Source organism: Haliotis asinina, chromosome 15, assembly GCF_037392515.1.
Source record: "Haliotis asinina isolate JCU_RB_2024 chromosome 15, JCU_Hal_asi_v2, whole genome shotgun sequence".
NCBI classification, from domain to species: domain Eukaryota; kingdom Metazoa; phylum Mollusca; class Gastropoda; order Lepetellida; family Haliotidae; genus Haliotis; species Haliotis asinina.
The window spans coordinates 7572606-7591347 of record NC_090294.1 but is presented as its reverse complement, the minus strand read 5'-3'; the positions used below and the strand labels follow the sequence as shown (position 1 = coordinate 7591347).

Genomic DNA, 18742 nt, shown 5'->3' with positions numbered 1-18742 from the left:
TCACAAAAGCTACTCATGATTCATCAAGCATTTCTCAGTGAGTATACGCAAAGGTAGGTCACATAGGCAATATCAGATATTGATGTAAAAGCAACATCATGGCGGGGACGACAGAAGAGGTCTTCAGAACTTGTACATATCTGTAGATCCGAATCCTGATCTTCTGCGTGACAAGTGAACGCTTTAACGCTATTCCACTACCTCAAACTCGATAGTAACGTTGATTATGGATTTTATTTATTTGAGGTGAAACCCACATGCTCGCGTATGGGAAATTCATACGATTGTGTACACATGGAAAAGGCATCGCTCCATCAGGGATTTTAAACCCCTATGTAGCTTTTCATAACCATACTATAACTTTGTTTGTATGATTGTTTTGACTCGTCGGATGCACCATACATTGATTTCATATATGAACGTGCTACGATTCAAAGTCAAGCATTACGTGCAGTACGCATACCCGCCACAAAGATCAATTTCTGCAAACAGTTCTTACAGTTCGATAACTTGGGAAATCAATAGATTTTGTTGTTGATAAGACAATGCCTGGCCTACTCAAATGGTGACTGCTCAAAATTATGTCTAGCTAAAACGATCTATGATTGGAAATATAGTTGATAGGAATACATATGAATCGTTATCGATATGAAAAAATGCGTACATAAACTTTTGTGATGGAATGAAGATTTTATTTACTCATAAAATATACAAAAGTTATTTTTTTAATTCCTGGGCTACTTTGAATTGAATGAGGGAGTTAACATCTTATGTCACATAGGGAATATTCACTTCATATCGCGATGTAGCGTTTTCTGAATTATATACTCATCACAAAAGATTAAGCAACAAATATTTTCAGTGTAATATCTTCCTCAATCTCGATAGCGATTTGTGCCGGCATGTTACTGAAAGGTAAATCTTCAAAGAATACATAATCTTTAGTGATTGATTGATTTATCTCCAGAAACAACATGCAAAATGTTCCACATTCCACAGCCTGCAGTCTGATCGGTGTAAACCTACCTGTAATTAATTCCTCTGGCACAACAAGCAGGTCCCATCTTCACCTTTATGGATGACCACACCCGTCCATGGCTGCCAGTGCCTGAGGACGAGTTGTTATAGACGCGATTTACATCAACAACATCACACATATGGCCTGGTCATCTGATTTTAATTCCACTTCGTTTCATTTTGTGAATCGTGTGTGCATACGCTTCACCTTTCTATTGCATTATTCCATTGAAAATGTAATGAGACCAAAACTTTGTGATGCTGAACTTTTTGAGAGGTGTATACGTTCAGAACACTGTTTTGTTTGTAACCCATGCATTTCACAATTCACCAGTGGTTTAAAATATATTTAGTTATTTACAACTTAAAAATGAAGATTGTTGTGTCAAAGGAATTAATTACATGTAGGTTTACACCGATCAGACTGCAGGCCGTGGAATGTGGAACAAATTCAAGCCACACATTTTGGATGTTGGTTCTGAGGGTAATTGTATTCGTGTGATGTTATCAGTGTTATTTGCAGATAAATCAATTACGATTATTAATCTCACTGATCTAGATCGTGAACCAGCCCTACTCAGAGATGACCGGTTATTTGGAAGCTATTGCAAGAGAAGTTTGTTGTCACCCATCGACAAGCTGACAGTACAGAAAGCATCTGCAAACCTTATGACGTTAAGGGCCCACAGCGTTGTGCTCGACCACGAATAGCACATCCTAATCAGCGTTCGAAATAACCGCCAGTCCGGAGACCCAGCGCCGGTTGTTATTGTATCAGGCCGGCAGTTTCAAATGTGTGCAGGCCCTTGTGGTAAATTATCTGTCAACTGGATTGTCTCCTTTATTAACGTTCGGGAAACATCCACGATCCATCACGTTACGATAACTTACAGTTTCACTTCCTGGGCCCGCTTGCACAGAGCAATCTTAGTTACAATCAATCTTAGGCCCCTACAATCAACTTTACAATCACCATACAATTGCTATAATCCACTTGCACAAACACGATCTTAAGACAGCATGAATTTAAGATCACAGTCTTAACTAGGATCGAACTCTTCAACGTTGGAGGTACAAATTTCTTAAACTCGACTCCTGTCTACAGTTGTCTTCAAGTGCGCATAGCATGCAGCGCAAATAAAACGTGGAACTGGTTACTGCACGCAAATGACACCCCTTCCTTAATCGCACCTTGCAGATTTTTCATGAAAACAAAACAACCCCCCCCCCCCCAAACCCCAACCCATAAATCTTTGAAGGAAATGATAACGTTGAAGAAAGAAGCGATAACGTGGAAGGTAACATGTATAATCACTCGTACCTCAGGGGTTATTCTCTAACTTTTCTACATTCTAATTTTTTTATGAACTAGACGTGATACTGCAACCACAGAAATATCATGTTTTATGCAAGTAATGAAATGCAAACAAATACGTTAACACATTGGGTCTTGAGTTATTGACATAATAATCATGAAATTAAAAGATAGCACATAATTAAAATTTACTTATGACATAACGCCTAAATGTACCATGATTTGTCAGTGGTTGTCAAACTATGTTCGGATTCTTGTAGGTGTTATTTGGAGTAAAATCCCAAATATATACCACAAGCATTAGATTTGTAAAGATATGAAAGTGTGACATGACTGTTGGAGTGTTGTGAAAAATTCATAACAGGGAAACATGATAACGTAACTTATTTCGTGCGTGTTGTATGTGTTGTTGAATGCTCATCCACAGTATATTAATTACTTTATGATATTTTGTTGGTAATTATTTTTTCGTTTTGTTAAAAAACGTTTTATGCAAATTTCACATACCCCAGCATGTGTATTTTTCCCGTTTGAAGAATACTTATTTAAAATGCATAGTTTACAACTCTTGTCTCTCGTCAGATTCAATTTTCACAACTAGAAAAAACATAATTCTGCACGTTATCCAACTGTAGATTATTTCAATGATAAACTAAGACAAAATCATTAACCGAAAAGAAACACGTGGAGATCTGTTCTGTCACAACAAAACATGCATTGTATTTAGGCATTGAGGATTTTACGGCAACGACATAATATACAAAGGGAAACCACTCCCATCTTGCGTAAAAACTAAGATTAGCTGCCCTTGAGTTATTGAAAAGGTCATGGCCACTGCTAATCGCATGCAGACACCTTTCGTTACTATCCTTTCCTTGTTTATCAAAAGGGCGTGGTGTTCATACTTTTTCCAGCACTGAATCGGGTGAGAATTGTACTCTATGATATCGACTCGATAATGATGTTGTTCACTACCTCGAATAACGATATTTCTGACGTTAAATCGATGTTGCATTCTCCGTGTCGCTGAAGTGTCGAGGCGAATCATACAGTTTTATGCAATGTAAAAGCAATCCCCAAACGTAAAGCTAATTATCTGCGTGAAGCTGACACCAACTTGCACGCCATTTTGCTACTGACTACAATGATCCTAGCTCCTTACAATTGGTTCCGACCAGTTGTAAGTTTTGATTGTAACTTGCAATGATCTTAGCCTACAATCGCTTTGTGCAAGTGGATGGCGATTGTAGCCGAAGCCTAAGATCGCGATCGTAAGGATTTACAATAATTGTAGCCTCAAGATCGTTTTGTGCAAGTGGGCCCTGGTATTTTAGCGCTTGGCGTATAAGTGTTAACACCAGTCTAGCAAATTAAAAATCTACAGTGTGCCATAGGCTTTGCTTGGTTTTGTAGAAACAATGTGAAACTGTGTACAATGTATTATATTTTGTATTTATTGGTTTGACTTTAACCAAGTGGGCCTGCAGATTCCATTCAAAGGCCTGTAGGTTTAAAGCCTGCAGATAGCAACAGGCCCTAATGCTCTGCTAGTAAACGTATTGCACACCCTGCTCCTAATACAGGATACAATCATTGAGAGAACCACATGGCTTCATCTATAATTCAAGTCGATTGTCGCATTAAAACAGATTTCCTACGACACAGGTCATTGTAGCTCTACCGCATTTGCCAGAGTTGTCATGCATTAATTCGTGAGTTCCACTTTTCCAGATAGTAATTTTAACTGACTCTGGAAAGAGTTCCCTTGCTATGATTAACTGTAAAATACCGATGCTATGAACAATATGGACTGTTGCGATACTTTTGTTTTCGTGTACATATGAACCTAGGCTTTTCCTGAGGCTAACTTGAGGTTCACAGTTCGCCCGCGATAATATCGTGGCCTGGCCATCTCATAGATATCTCTTTTGTTTGTTTGTTTTTAATTTCATCCTTGATATTAAGTCATTGCTATAACACTATTTGGTTGGATGATGCATCTATTCGACATTTTAACTAAACCTTGTGCGGCCGTGTTACAACTACTTCAAGTTGTATCTTGTCCAGCCAGAACCTTTCAAAGTACACCCATCTCCCTTCAAGATGATATCACAGTTGATTTCAGTTGATGACGACACAGTCTTGTAGTTGACTCCAATACAGTCGGAATAGAGGAAACACGTCAGCTGGCACGCTTGTAAGTGGAGCGTTGTCCTGTGTAGTGATCGGTACGACAGGAACCGCCTATTTTTTCGTGAAGTTACTTTTGTGATTTCCACTGAAACATATATGTATGATAATGAGTTATGATAATGGTATGCAGTGAGTTTAGTATTACGCCGCACTCAGAAATATTCCAGCTACATGGCGACGTTCTGTAATAATCGAGTCTGGCCCAGACAACCCACTGATCAACAGCATGAGCATCGATCATCGCGACTGGGAACCTATTACAAGTCAGTGAGACTCACCATCCGATCCCGTCATGCGACAGGCATGGACTACTGAAGATATATTCTAGCCAGAACCTTCATGGCTCAATAAGACATGATGAAGCAACAGCACGTTTTACAGATAGCATATGCTAAGCACAAGAGCACAGTACGAAACTCATATATTTTTCTTTTAAAAAATACTTTGGCAGATCGTTTGCTAGCGCTCTGTCCAGGAATGGGGTCGCCTGTTGTTCTAATGTCTCCAAAGATAACATTTATGAAACAAAACGTTATTATCAATACACATCAACGCATCAATCCTAGTAACTCCTGAAAGATGCCTGAAGCCGGAATTGACTGTTGAGAAACATTCTGGCTACATATAATCGTGAAAAGTGTTTTGCAACTCTTTATGAATAGATCTAAATCTGAAAGTTTAGGTGGTGGCAAAAAGCAACAATTTGGGCATTTGCACTTGCGACAAGTTAGTAGACAGTGCCAAGTATTAACAGGGTTTTTTTCGGTTATTTTTCACTACAATCGTGCCATCGTTCAGTTTGTGAACTATGAAATATGTGAAGCATACAGTGCCATGGCTGAGAGTAACAAAAGTGTACATATTAAATTAAGCTGAGTGCAATACCTTCGTCTTAGTGGTAATATTAATCATTCATAAAGGTGCGGAGAGTATCGATGTATCGAATGATATGACAGCTTCAGCAGTAAGATCAAAACAACGCCTTACTCGAGGCCGGATTTGCACCAACAATGTTAATGTTTTCAAACGTAACTATGTAAAAGATAAATACAATATGTCTTAATTGCAAATCCGAGTAACCTGTGTGTTAGGTTCTATAATCAATCTCATGGAGTTCAGTCTTAGGATAAAGTCTCTATTCTACCATGACAAAAATATCCGAGGTAACTGGCTTTGCTCGTTGTTCAGTTCCCCCACTCCAGCACAATAATGTCTGTATGTGAATAATCGACACTAGACTTAAGAAAGGCGTTCTACATCATGAGCATTGATCGTCACATTCCAAAAACTCAGTCTTTCCTCGCGACCGCCTAGTGTCACCACTGATACTCAAAGACGTGGTCAATAGTATTTGAATATATGTAATTATTAGTTTATAAAGAGGTTTTCAGGTACAGTATTAAGTATATTGTGTATATGTTACTGTAACCATGTTCTAGCAATATGTCGGTGATGGAACATCAGAAATGGGCTTCACTTATAGTACTCATGTGAGACATCGAACACGGGTCTTCGGCGTTACGATCCAACTCTTTATCCACCATCCCACAGTCTCAAAACATATTTGTTTCATTGGTTCCCATGCTCAAAAAACAATACAGATATACACGTACAAGGCTGTGATACAAGCAGCTTAAAGTAATACAGTCACATAAAGTACAAATGAGATATTATTGTAATGATATTTTTATAAACATGCACGAGGCATTAAATAGATGATGGCAAGTACAAATCAATACAGTGAGTCATTGAAGTATTGGGGCAAACAAGCTCTGTTTATGATGGAAGTTGTTTATTTTATTTTATGATTTTCCACACAGAATATATCTTTTAGAGTTTTTAAACATATTTTTAATGTTGCATATGTTAATATGTCTCTTTGCAGCAATGCTGATGTGATCTCAAAACATATTAAGATTTACTCTACGATGATCGTGTTTGGGTATTTAACTCATTAAGATAGACAGACGCGTATGTGCGGCAAAGTAATGAACTTCTCACAGCGAGAGCCGCGTATGGGCGGTAATAAAATAAGATGTGCGTTTTACGTTTTAAATTCGTTCTGTACCAATTATTTCAATCAGTTTAGCAGTACTGAACAAATATTATTTTCTTACGACAGAGGTTATCTTTTGTGTTAATCAGAAGAATAAAAGTGTTTTGATAACAACTGCTAGCAATGTCACGGCAGGTAAATGAACACATGTCTGCGAGAAAGGGGGTTATGAGATGTTGTTACAGGAGGTAAGTGTTTGTTACTCATTTGAAGTGAATACTAAAATACTATTTTTGCACATTCATTGAATTAAATGTGACAAGGTTACAAAACCTTCTTCTAAATGCAAATACTACCTAATAAACATAACACAAGATGCGGAATGAGAAGGACATACAAAGCATTCAGAGTAGAATACTTTCAATTTACATTGTAATAGTTTATATAATGAATCGTAGACATAAATAGCAATACTGTATTACAACCATGTTTTGAAATAAACCAAGTTACCAATTTAGACCTCACTCAGTTGCGACTATTGATTTTTCATCATTCTAAAGTTGATAGTGTTACATAATCAAATATGAAGTGATAACTCTTGCATCGACTCATAATGTATAAATTACACATAATAATAATAATCAATACAAATTATTCACAGGGTGTTTGACGAACCTCGTGTCATCATATTGCTCTTCTAATGAGATAATTTACAGAGAGCAGATGGTGGCGAGGAAGGGATGTTGGTGGTGCAACGATCAACTTCTTGTACAGAAAATGATTTTGGAAGAGGCTAAAACGTATCATCGCAACCTCTCCATGTGCTGGATAGACTACAAAAAAGCATATGACTCTGTCCCTCACAAAAGGATTCTGAAGTCTGTTCAGTGTACTGACCTCCCTGAACGACTACTTGTTTTACTCAAGTCTTTAATGAGTTACTGGTCGACTCAATTTGAGATGTACTCGCAAGGAGAGTTGCAGACTTCAGAATCTATTCCAATCAGAAGGGGAATTTTCCAGGGGGACTCCTTTAGTCCTTTGCTTTTTTGTCTGTCTCTAAATCCTTTGAGTTTTCTGTTCAATAGGGAGGAGGGTTACCATCCCGGGCCTCCTCAGCACAGATCCCCAACTCCCCTTACTCATCTCCTCTACATGGATGACATCGAGCTCCTTGCCAAAGGAGATACCAATTTGAAAGAACAGGTTCTCCTTGTCGAGTCCTTCTCTAATGATATTGGCATGACTTTTGGACTCGAAAAATGTAATACTCTTCATTTGAAATGTGGCAAGGTAACTAATGATGGATCGGTCAGGTTACAAGGGGGAGGCGTTATTGAGCATCTCGTGGAAGATCAGGCCAACACCTATCTTGGAATGCAAGTTCGAGACTAGTTCCAGAATGCCCAGATTCAAGATAAACTTCGGGCCGAGTATAAATCTCGTTTAAAGAAAATCTGGAGCTCCCAGCTAAATGCTCGAAACAAAGTCAAAGCCACCAATACCTTTGCTGTGCCAGTCCTCTCCTATTCCTTTGGAGTAGTTGATTGGACAAAACAAAACATCCAGAGTCTTGACCGCCTGACCAGAAGGATCATGTCTGATAACAGAGCACACCACCCTCGTTCCTCTCTTAATCGTTTATACATGCCAATCAATTCTGGAGGTCGGGGTTTGATTAATGTGGAAGCTCTTCATGATAGAATTCTATTGTGCACTTTTGCACATATTTATTTATCGGATGATCCTCTGGTGATGCACGTCAAGACTCATGATGAAAGCAAGGAATTCCACAGCTATTTTAAGCGTGCCAAGGTTGTTGGACACAATCTGAAATTTGAAGTTGATTTTGCTCACGGTGATGTACTGCTGGACGGTACAGCGATGGGAGTAAACCAGGTGAAGTCCTTTACCAAGTCTGCCCAGAGTCGGTCCTTTGTGGAGCTGTCTGAGAAGCCATTGCATCGTGTGTACATGCAGTGTGTGGAACAGAACAGCAATCCAAGCGACTCCTTCGCCTGGATGAAGTCGGCTGGTCTCAAATGTGAAACTGAGGGCTTCCTTTTTGCTGCTCAGGACCAGTCACTTCCCACTCGCAATCGCCAGAATGTTATTCTTAAAGAAAATATCAATATGAAATGTCGTCTTTGCAATCAATTTACAGAGAGTGTCCAACACCTTGTCAGTGGATGCCCTTCCTTGGCACAAACAGCATATCTTAAAAGACATGATGGCATGGCTCGCTGTTTTTACTATCGTCTCCGCCATGCCTGTGGCTTTGACTCTGAGGTCCATCCATGGTACGACCCTGAACATGTCCAGGGCGTCCTGGAAAATGATGCTTTTAAGCTTCTCTGGAATAGGCCAATATACAGCCTGAGACGAATTCCAGCCAACAAACCTGATCTTGTTCTTTTTGATAAAGCCAATGAAATTATTTATATCATTGAATTTTCTGTCCCTTTTGACAGCAATGTGATTGGCAAGATTCAGGAAAAGCATGATAAATATGCGGACCTCGCCTTTGAAATGTCTCAATTGCATCCCAAGTACACTGTCGTCAGGCTCCCCATTGTTCTCGGTGCCCTTGGTTTGGTACCTCCTGATCTCTTGGCGCAGATCAGGAGAGTGCCCGGGTTCTCCACTGGGAGCACATCCCTTCTGACAATCTGGGTAATGCAGAAGGCTGCAGTGTTGTTGAGCCTCCATATTCTCCGGAAAGTTCTTGGTGGGTTCGACTAGGCAGTGTTTCTTGGGAGAAGTCCCATTCGCTGTCTGGGCTGCGTGTAGAGGGGGCGAGGGCCCTGAGCTGATGATGAGCCTCACCGGCCTGACTGTGCCAGGATCACCCGAACCCTCTCTGCTGCATATCAATCTTAATCTGTAAAACATAATAATAATAATAATGCAGATTTATAATGCGCCTTTTCCACACCCTTAGGTATGCTCAAAGCGCTACAGAAAATGTAGTCATACAAGCTGTTCAAGCTGTTGAAAGTTTTATGTCGATTGGAAATGTGATCTTTCAATGCAATTTACATAAGCGTTGTGTTTGTATTTGATCTCTGTAATTACCTGATCCAGTGTAATTCTCACGTGTATCGTGTCTCTATTGATCCATCGTCAATAAAAGCAGGATAATACATCGGTTATGGAATCGATACTCATGCGTATAATCATTCAATCAGACAACAGTAATGAGATATTAGAACAGCCCTGGCTGAATGCATGTCTAGTTACGCCCTTGTTGAACGTTTTGTCCCGTGACAACTGCAAGTGTATACATTATAATAAATCAGTATCATGCCACTTTTTCAATTCTGTAATACATGTATTTCAATTACGATATTCATTCGTAACAACGTGCAGATTATATCAAATTTTCAGCACGCCATTATGGGTGATGTACTACTAGTGTGCGCTAAATACTATCTCAACTCAATGGTAGGATTGGGTTATCTGTGGTAGTAATAACCGGATTGAAGCGCTTTGAGTGCTTTAAGGAAACACTCGCCAAAGTGCTTGTTAGTCCTGTGTGTACATTTCGTAGATCCTCACGATTATGTATGTTCACGATACACAAACATTTTGATCCAGGCAAAGGTGTTAGATGGATTGCTGTTCTGTTCCACACACTGCATGTATACACAATGCAATGGCTTCTCAGACAGTTTCTCCACAAAGGACCGACCCTGAGCAGACTTGGTAAAGGACTTCACCTGGTTTACTCCTGGTCTAACTATTATTATTATACATATATTAAGAAGATATATATGTACACGCCACCAAAGGTCTTCAAGAGAAAGTGCAATAAAATAACGTGAAACGTTACATATATAACATGCATTCACACCTGCTTTCTTTCAACATACATATCTCCACAACACAATTAAACAATTAAACAATCCGGACTTGATGACTGTGATGAGACTGTTTCCTGTAACATCTGAAACCTGCCAAGGATATCAGGCGTGAATAGCCCTAATTACCCTCACAGCAAACCAGGGAATCAGCAAGGGGTTCCAAGTGTTGAGCGGTGAAGTGGCTCTCGGGCTTAATGAGTTAATATGTTAAATAATAGGAGTAAATTGAAAAATTGAACATGAAAACATGTTCACCTCAAAAGACAATGGACCAATGAAGCGTACAGTAACAATGCAGGGATAGTGTGAAAAAACTTATGGGGTTTGTAATTCCTATTCCGCGTAAAACAAGGGGATATTTACCTTACTCAATACAGCTATTCGTTAATAGTTATGTAGACAATATTTGAATACAAAGTTGACTTCAGCTTAAGCTAGGCATCTGTTTGCTGTTTAATCTGATACAATTTAATACAAAAATAGGCTACAGTTTTGTTTTGTACTTATTAGAGGATATTTACGGTAAAAGACTGAGTGAGTATGTTTTGCGCCGCTTTGTGCTGTATTCTAGCCATATCACGAAACAGGACACCACTAATGGAATCGAGCACTGGCGTGACGACGAACGCTTTGACTACAAAGTTTGCCTACTGCCCCAACGGCAAAAAACACAGTGAATGCATGAGTAATCTCTGCTGTTTTTGTCTGTATGCCATAAATAGATATTAAAGAGCGGGCTTAAGAATGTTTACACATTCACCAAAACCAGACTGGGTGTTGACGCTGGCCTTACTTTGTGTTCCATTGGAGATATAGTTTCCAGTCTGGCCTGTCCTTTCACAAAACGTCTTGTTCATTGTAAACTGTAGGTCAGAAGTGTCTTCCTAAATAACATAAATGAACAAAAGGTCAGTTAATCATGTAAATTCAGTTATTACAATCGATTGATCATTCAACCGTGAAGAACCTTGATTTAGCAATGAATGCCTTATCCAACCATTGAGCAGTTTTACTTTGCATTAAGATAAGTTTATTAACGTCATGAGCAGATATGGTAACTGCATATAGTTTCGACCACACATTACTGAAAAGAATGGGACGATGTTCGAAGAACATGCGTCAAATGCCAGAGAAAACGTTTGACCGAAATAGGTACTGACACAATTGTATGATATGGACAAAATTTATCACACACCACAAACCTACCGAATAAGCATAGTTAGCAATAACAATGAGGTCACTCTTGTCTTGTGACACAGCTATTGCTTCATGGTTCATGACCAAGTTAAATGACTAGAAGTCAAGATATGGGTGGATGTTTATGGCAGTAACCAAAACTCAGTCACTTTCTGTAACATCAGCTTTTCATCACCAACATGCTTGCCAAGCTAAAACGTTATTGGGCGATAAAATCATTGCTTGAAGTCAAACATGCAGGTGTTCAAATGATCCGAGTACAACTAGACTAGAACTATTACTTTCCAGTGTATTACGAAATTCTCAACAGCTGCAGTTAATTACGCATGTTTGTATAATGTTACGTAAGTTAACAGATACGCCTCGGATGCTTGACATGCACTGTTTGTGACACAGCTGTGTGAATCGAAACACACATAACAACATGATTAAACACTTATGCTTGAAAACCATCGCTTTGTCAAGTATGACAATATCTATATTGATTTGCTGTCAGTCATTTAGTCTTTACCAAAATTAATTTGCATACAGCGTGCAAAAGATATTATTTATGTTGAACAACTTCAACGTATGTGTCTAAAGCACGAAAGTCTAAATCTATACTCTATACGAGGTCTAAAATGAAATTGGACAGGAAATATAAACGTACAAACGTATCCCTACCCTTAAACACAATGCACGTGTTTCCCTACACAAAGCAGAAGACCCTTCATGGGGAGTCATTCTTAATTTTGAAGGTTTTCAAGAAGGTTGACAAATCTGAAGACCAGTAATTTTCAATATCATCTTGCATCACACATTTGTTAGTGTTTGTTTCTAACCATTTGTTGTTTGGTTTGAACATGAAAATCGTACACATGCAAATTTCACGTCATACACCAACCATCCTGCAAGAGTGTTTACCGTAGACACAACTACGGGCAATAGGAACTGCGCGTGGTGATGCACTCCCAAAACATTCATTAGTATCACATCAACATTGATTGACTCCGATATATGTCCCAATTGTGTCAGGAGTAAATCGATAATTAATTTTAAATGAGTATAGATGTACATTTCTTTCCTAAGCATACCTGGGGCGTATCAATGCCTTCTAAAGCCGATCCGTACGTTGCGTCATCTCCGTAGCCCATCAGATAAGCGTTGAAATACGATCCATCAGTGGTAGATATAACCTGAGCTTGTACCGTGTCGACAAGCGGCACATATCCTCCCACGTGGCTTGTTCCGGGAATAGGGACCCAAACTGTTTCCTGGGGCAGAGCCTGTCCGTTTAAAACCATACTGGTCTGTCTACTCGAGTCTGTAGTTACTACCAGATAGTGTTTAAAATTTACATCACCTGATAGCGATGGTATAGAAAACTGATACTTTGAAGTGGTGCTTGAGTTGACTGGATGCACAATCACCATGTCGGTCTTTCGTGGACCGCCATTTTTAAGAAATATTGCTACAACTATTTCAGATGATGCAGTGAGCATGTGAAAAGATCCTCTTGAGAAAGACATATCTGTAAAATCTCCTGCATCGGTGAGAGTTATTGGTTGGTTATAGTCCAAGGTAACACTGGTATCAGGAGATTTTGCGACAACACGAACGGTGTAATTTGCGCCGATACCCGGCAAACCAAAAACAATGTACTCTGACCCAGCGTTTCGTGTTGTCATGTGATCTACATAAACAGATCTGGTCGAATTATCAACTGACATCGACCCTGCTATTACTGCAATCACATGTGAACTCTCAATGGTGGTTCCGGTTAAATCTTCATCGCTTTCTAGTTTGATATTTATACGGTGGCTTTGTTTGGAGAACTCTAACTGTTGACCTTTTACTTTACCTTTAGGCACTGATCCAAGAACATTTGTGACATTTATTCCTTCTCTGAAAGTAAGAGTTAGTTTCGTTGCGTCAAAGACCACACTTATTCCAATCACAGACAGCATCGGATCTGCAGCGTCGCTGTAGGATACAACAGTATACGTGAAAGGTAACTGACTCAACTCTCTCATTTGGTAAAACGTCCACTCGTTTCGAAAGAAGACCCCCAAGTCTTTAGTCGTCACAAGGGTGAAAGCGTTTGCCTTTCTAACGGATCCTCCAGTTAAAATAACTTGTTTAGGCAATTCTAAGCTTGCTGTTTCACCTGATTTGACGTTTTGATGAAGTTTCTTTGATCCTGCATTCACCCAGGCGTCCGTGGTCGTAGCTGAAGATGTTGTGAGGTGGAGATACCCCGCGTCCTTACTTCCAACGTCCAACTCAGGCACCATAGCCAGGTAAGCCTTCGTTAAAACAGAAGGACCATCTGAAAGAGTGAATACGTGCTGTGAAGCTTTGAGGAAGAGAAACCTAGGTCCCGATCCATAAAGCGCCCATAGCGCTATCACATTCGTAAGCCTATGAACTGTAGAGTTACGACACATCGTAACGTTACTGCACTCGTAAGCCTATGAACTGTAGAGTTACGACAAATCGTAACGTTACTACACTCGTACGCCTATGAACTGTAGAGTTACGACAAATCGTAACGTTACGAACGCATTGTGGATCGGGGCCCTCTTTGGTTAAAAATACAAAACTAATGGAACAACCATTTAAACTGTCTGTCGTTTTCTACATCGGAGTGATTGGTCCTTTTATAACAGGAAATGGCGTGAAATTCAAATCATTCTCTAACGAAGTCGGTTTACGTAAGCCATACATTGTACTGTGTCTTTGGTCTGGGAAACGGGTAGGTCAGGTTGGTTGGCAACACCGACAGCTTGAGCACTTTGTTTCAAAACTAATGTCAGTTATGCCTACTTCATCCTATTGAAGGGGGCGGTAGGTTAGCCTAGTGCTGAAGTGATCGCTCGTCACGCCGAAAACCCGTGTTCGATTCCCTACATGGCTACAAGGTGTGAAGTCTGTTCCCCACCGTAGTATTGCTGGGATATTGGTAAAGGTTGCGTAAAATTACACCCACCCACTCACTCACTCACTCCTACTGGCAGTCATCGTTCGTCGCTGCAGTCGTGGTATTGTGAAGCAGTGTCTGTATATCATGTCTATGTCAAACAAAAGGTTGATAAGAATATACCACATCCATGATTTACGTTGGACTAAGGCAGTAGGACAGCAAGGATTGTGCTTTGTTAAATCGACTCTGCAATGAACATTATTCCACATCTGTGTTTGACGGTAACCGTGTCTTTTGTCTTTTGTTCTAACGTCGCATTCAGTTTATTTCCGGTCCAATGGAAAGAAAATGAAATAAAATGAAACGTCAAAGAGAAACTGGCTTTCCAAACTGTTGCACACGTATCATGGTGCTATGCCTCGCCTCACTCACCACACAGCATGTATACACATACAAAAATGGGCGTATGGGGATTTTACATCATGATGTTATAACCAAACCTTCAAAGTTCCTACGATCAACGCTAGAATACTTTATGACTTGTGTCATCCAAACGCAAAACCATCAAGGCTAAAAAACGGAACTGTGTTTATGGTACAAAAACCAAAGAATGTTTTCAAATCCAAGTGCTTCGTATGTATTGGAGCTTTGTCATGCTACACTCCTAAACGTATCGATAATCTTTGAACTGATGGTGGTCTTACGTTCTCATCAAAGATGCATATGTTCATTTTTGTAATACTTTGAGTTCATCCGTTATTAGATACGAATGATTGAAAGGTGGCAAACAATCAAATGATCGATGTATTTCAGGTAGGCAATTAAAGAAAGTATGTTGGAGTTCGACATCGAACTCAAGTGCTTTAAATATACTATCTGGCTCACTGATAACACAATGCGAAAATAGTATCCGTTTGGTGGGCTGTTTCATAAATGTGAAAAAACACTTGTGACATTTCAGTGTGATCTTACTGGCTGATTATCAACAGGCCATGACGGAGGACAACGTGCTCTTCTTGTGTATACCTGACGTATCTTCAGTATTTAATTAAAAATGGAATGTTTTGTCTTGTCATCATTTGTTGTCATACTACTATGTATTACATGGTATAATATCCCGTGGGTGCATGCACATGTACGTTGATCTCGCTCGGAAAGTTGTAATGAGAATGTGTAAAACTATTTTCCGATCTAAAAAAGGTCGAAACTTTAGGTTGTACCATACATGTATGTGTAGGTCAAACACACTTAAAAGGTAGTTCTTTGCATATTTATGGTTATGAGGGTGATGACATGGCTTACACCATGAGGGAATTGTCTGATACGCTATATAAAGACATGATTATCAAAATCAGTCCAATTCTAATTAAAAGAAAGGCAAAAATTTGGGCACTTTGGGTTAAAAGCACCAAACTTGGCACTTACATATCGAACCATTCTGAATATGTGTGCCTGTGGGTCCTTGTCAACAGCGCCCCTTGGTTTGCAGAAAATCTTAAGATGGCCTCCAGTTTGACTATAATACAACCAATGCTACATATATGATACTAACAACGTATTTGTCAGCAGTCCTAAATAGGGGTGGTCCGATTAATAGAAATTATGGAAGATTAGTTGCATGGACTAAAGGACCAAGCAATCGATCATATTTTCTCATAATCGAACACAAACGATTTTGGATCACTTGTTTGGATCAACAATTCTTTGTCACAAAGGTGGTCTTGTCTTTCACATATCAAAAGCAATACAAGCTAGTTCCAAGTCATGATTGAATTTATCTTAAACACTCCTGTAAATTCATGTTCCTAACATTCTAGTCATCAGATGATAAATTTGCAAATACATTTTATGCAGTATGAAAAAAATACGAAAGACTAACTTGTCTTTTCTTTCTTGTTTTGTGCATTAACAAACATACAAAGGAAAATGTGACAGATGACGCTTACCAATTATTTTTTATGACTGACCGGTTGTAATGAACCAACCATGAGATTTTAACCAGTTCCAAATACTTGTTCTAATCAGCACCTTTTTGTGTCCACCATGTGAAGTTGCAGACAGGTGCAAGACAGGTGTCGGCTTTTTCATGAAGTCTCGTTTCACTAAACTTGGCACACGTGATGATTGTTTGACTGCTTTTGCGTTTCCTTTATGATAAAGACTTTAAGGCTGTCTGTTTAGGTGTCCCAAACCATGTCCAGACTGTTGCAGTAGAACTATATTCTGGGTATAGTCTTGAAATGGTATAGAAGTTATATGACCCAGTTTGTTTGTTTATGAATATTAATAACTGTTTGATTATGTGGTCTTCTTTTTAGCGTTTTTTCTGTTTAATTATTTAAAAATATTTCTATTCCTGCTCAATTTTCAGATACTTTACAATTGGTATAAACGACTATACATTTACAAATTGACATAACGGTCGATATATATAAGAAATTGATGAGAATACCAAGCGTACAGTTGTAGATATATAAGAAGTAGTTTCCGAAATAATAACACAACACGGATCTTCTCCTACATGTTTCAATCGTGTATCTTCAGGGAGAAGGGATTTCGGTTAAACAGACTGTTATGACGTCACAATACAACTGTATACAAATGCTGTGACGCGGCGTTGCCATGACGTCACATTGGCGGCATCGACACTAATACAATAGAAGCAAGTATAATTCCAATACATTGCGTTACTGATTTAACAATGGACACAATTCTTTTATGAAGAGGTTTTCTTTAGCTTTACGCAGCATGGCATCAGCAGTATTCATCTCGTAAGAAGGGAATATTTTAAATTTCATTTCCTTTCCTGCTGCGCATTTGTCGATGTAAGCGGTTAATGGGACGCACCTGCTTTGGGGGTCCTTAATCTGCTGTTTATGGACGCGCAGTCTGTCCCTCAAGCACTCCGTTTGTCCATTGTATTCTTCATGACACGCTTGGCATATAATAACGTAAATAATATGTTTTGCGGAGCAGTCCATGTTATAGCGTACATGAAACATTTGTTTCCTGTTTTTTAATTTAATACATGAACTTTCACGTATATACTCACAAGTTCCACAATTTCCCCGTTTATAGTTTGAGACACTGAATTCTGTAGGTTGAATACATGAGTTGAATTTGGGACATGTCAGTATGTGTTTTAAGTTACGGCTTTGGCGTTTACTTTTTATCATAGTTACATTTGCCATAATTCGATTCATTTTAATATCAGCATTTAAGATAGGAACATTTCGTCTTATGATATGAAAAAGTTCCGTATACATATATGATCCCATTACAATATTAATTAGTGTAACAAATATTAGTCATTTACAATTTTGTTTGAGATTCGGTAATTTAATACCATTTGGAAACGTATCATCTGAGACGTGTCAGTAGTGTGCTGTATGTGTCGCATTTACGGTGACTTTTGGTGATATAGTCTGTATGGACAAAATCATAACGATAAGAACAGTCTACCTTTTGCAAGTCTTAAAAGTGTCATCTAAATACGTCTCTTTGTAATTAAAAAGAAAGGTATTAATTCAATTGAATCGCTACGAAAGATCAGTGAGGGTTTCTAATCGCCCATTAATTTGCGGGCTGGATTGAAAGTCCATATCAAATAACTAATTCGGAATCATGAACAATACGTTCGTTCACATATTGTATATATTGTTTAGCTATGAGACACACCTGATAGTCAATTCCCAAATGAAAGCTACTAATTCACCACTATCACATTTCCCAAACAAGTATATAATACCAGTTATGTTCACGTGGACGAATGAACCATTTGCCACTGGAAACATAAAACCTTCCATTCATTTGCAATTGAGTGAGAAACGTACGTTTCTTACCTGAAGTAAATGTCATTCCAGTCTCACTGTTTCCCAATATGGAAATAAATACAAAACAACGAAGCAGAGAAATGAAGACAGAGAGCATTTTGAAAAGCTCTTTTGGCTCTGAACAAAGTTTCGCGAATAAGGCAATATCGACTGATCAGTGTACTAGCGTTCTGTGCGATGACTCCGTTCTTTATGGCCAAGCCTGACTGATTTCTCTTGTATTGTTCACCTTTGAGCCAAGAAGTATCGCCTGACTGACGCACATTAAAGGGGTAACGTTACTATTGTATATCAATTGCACTGTAGTGAAATTGGTTTTCGTTCCATTTTCTGTTCGATACTACTGCTGTAACAAAGAGAATGTCAAATGAGGTAATGCGATTATGGTATTAACATCATAATATGAAAGCAGTACCGCTCACCGGT

At 38.9% G+C, this 18742-nt stretch overlaps 1 protein-coding gene across 1 annotated transcript; it reads right to left on the bottom strand.

The window, feature by feature from the left end:
* Positions 1-3777: 3777 nt before the first annotated feature.
* Positions 3778-18504, bottom strand: LOC137266016 (uncharacterized). The gene is made up of 4 exons (XM_067801515.1): positions 18326-18504; positions 12655-13889; positions 11178-11268; positions 3778-4610 (listed from the first exon to the last, which is right to left on the bottom strand). Exons 1-4 carry the CDS (start codon positions 18411-18413, stop codon positions 4375-4377), a joined length of 1650 nt encoding a protein of 549 aa, XP_067657616.1. The 5' UTR covers positions 18414-18504; the 3' UTR covers positions 3778-4374.
* Between the last annotated feature and the right edge of the window lie 238 nt (positions 18505-18742).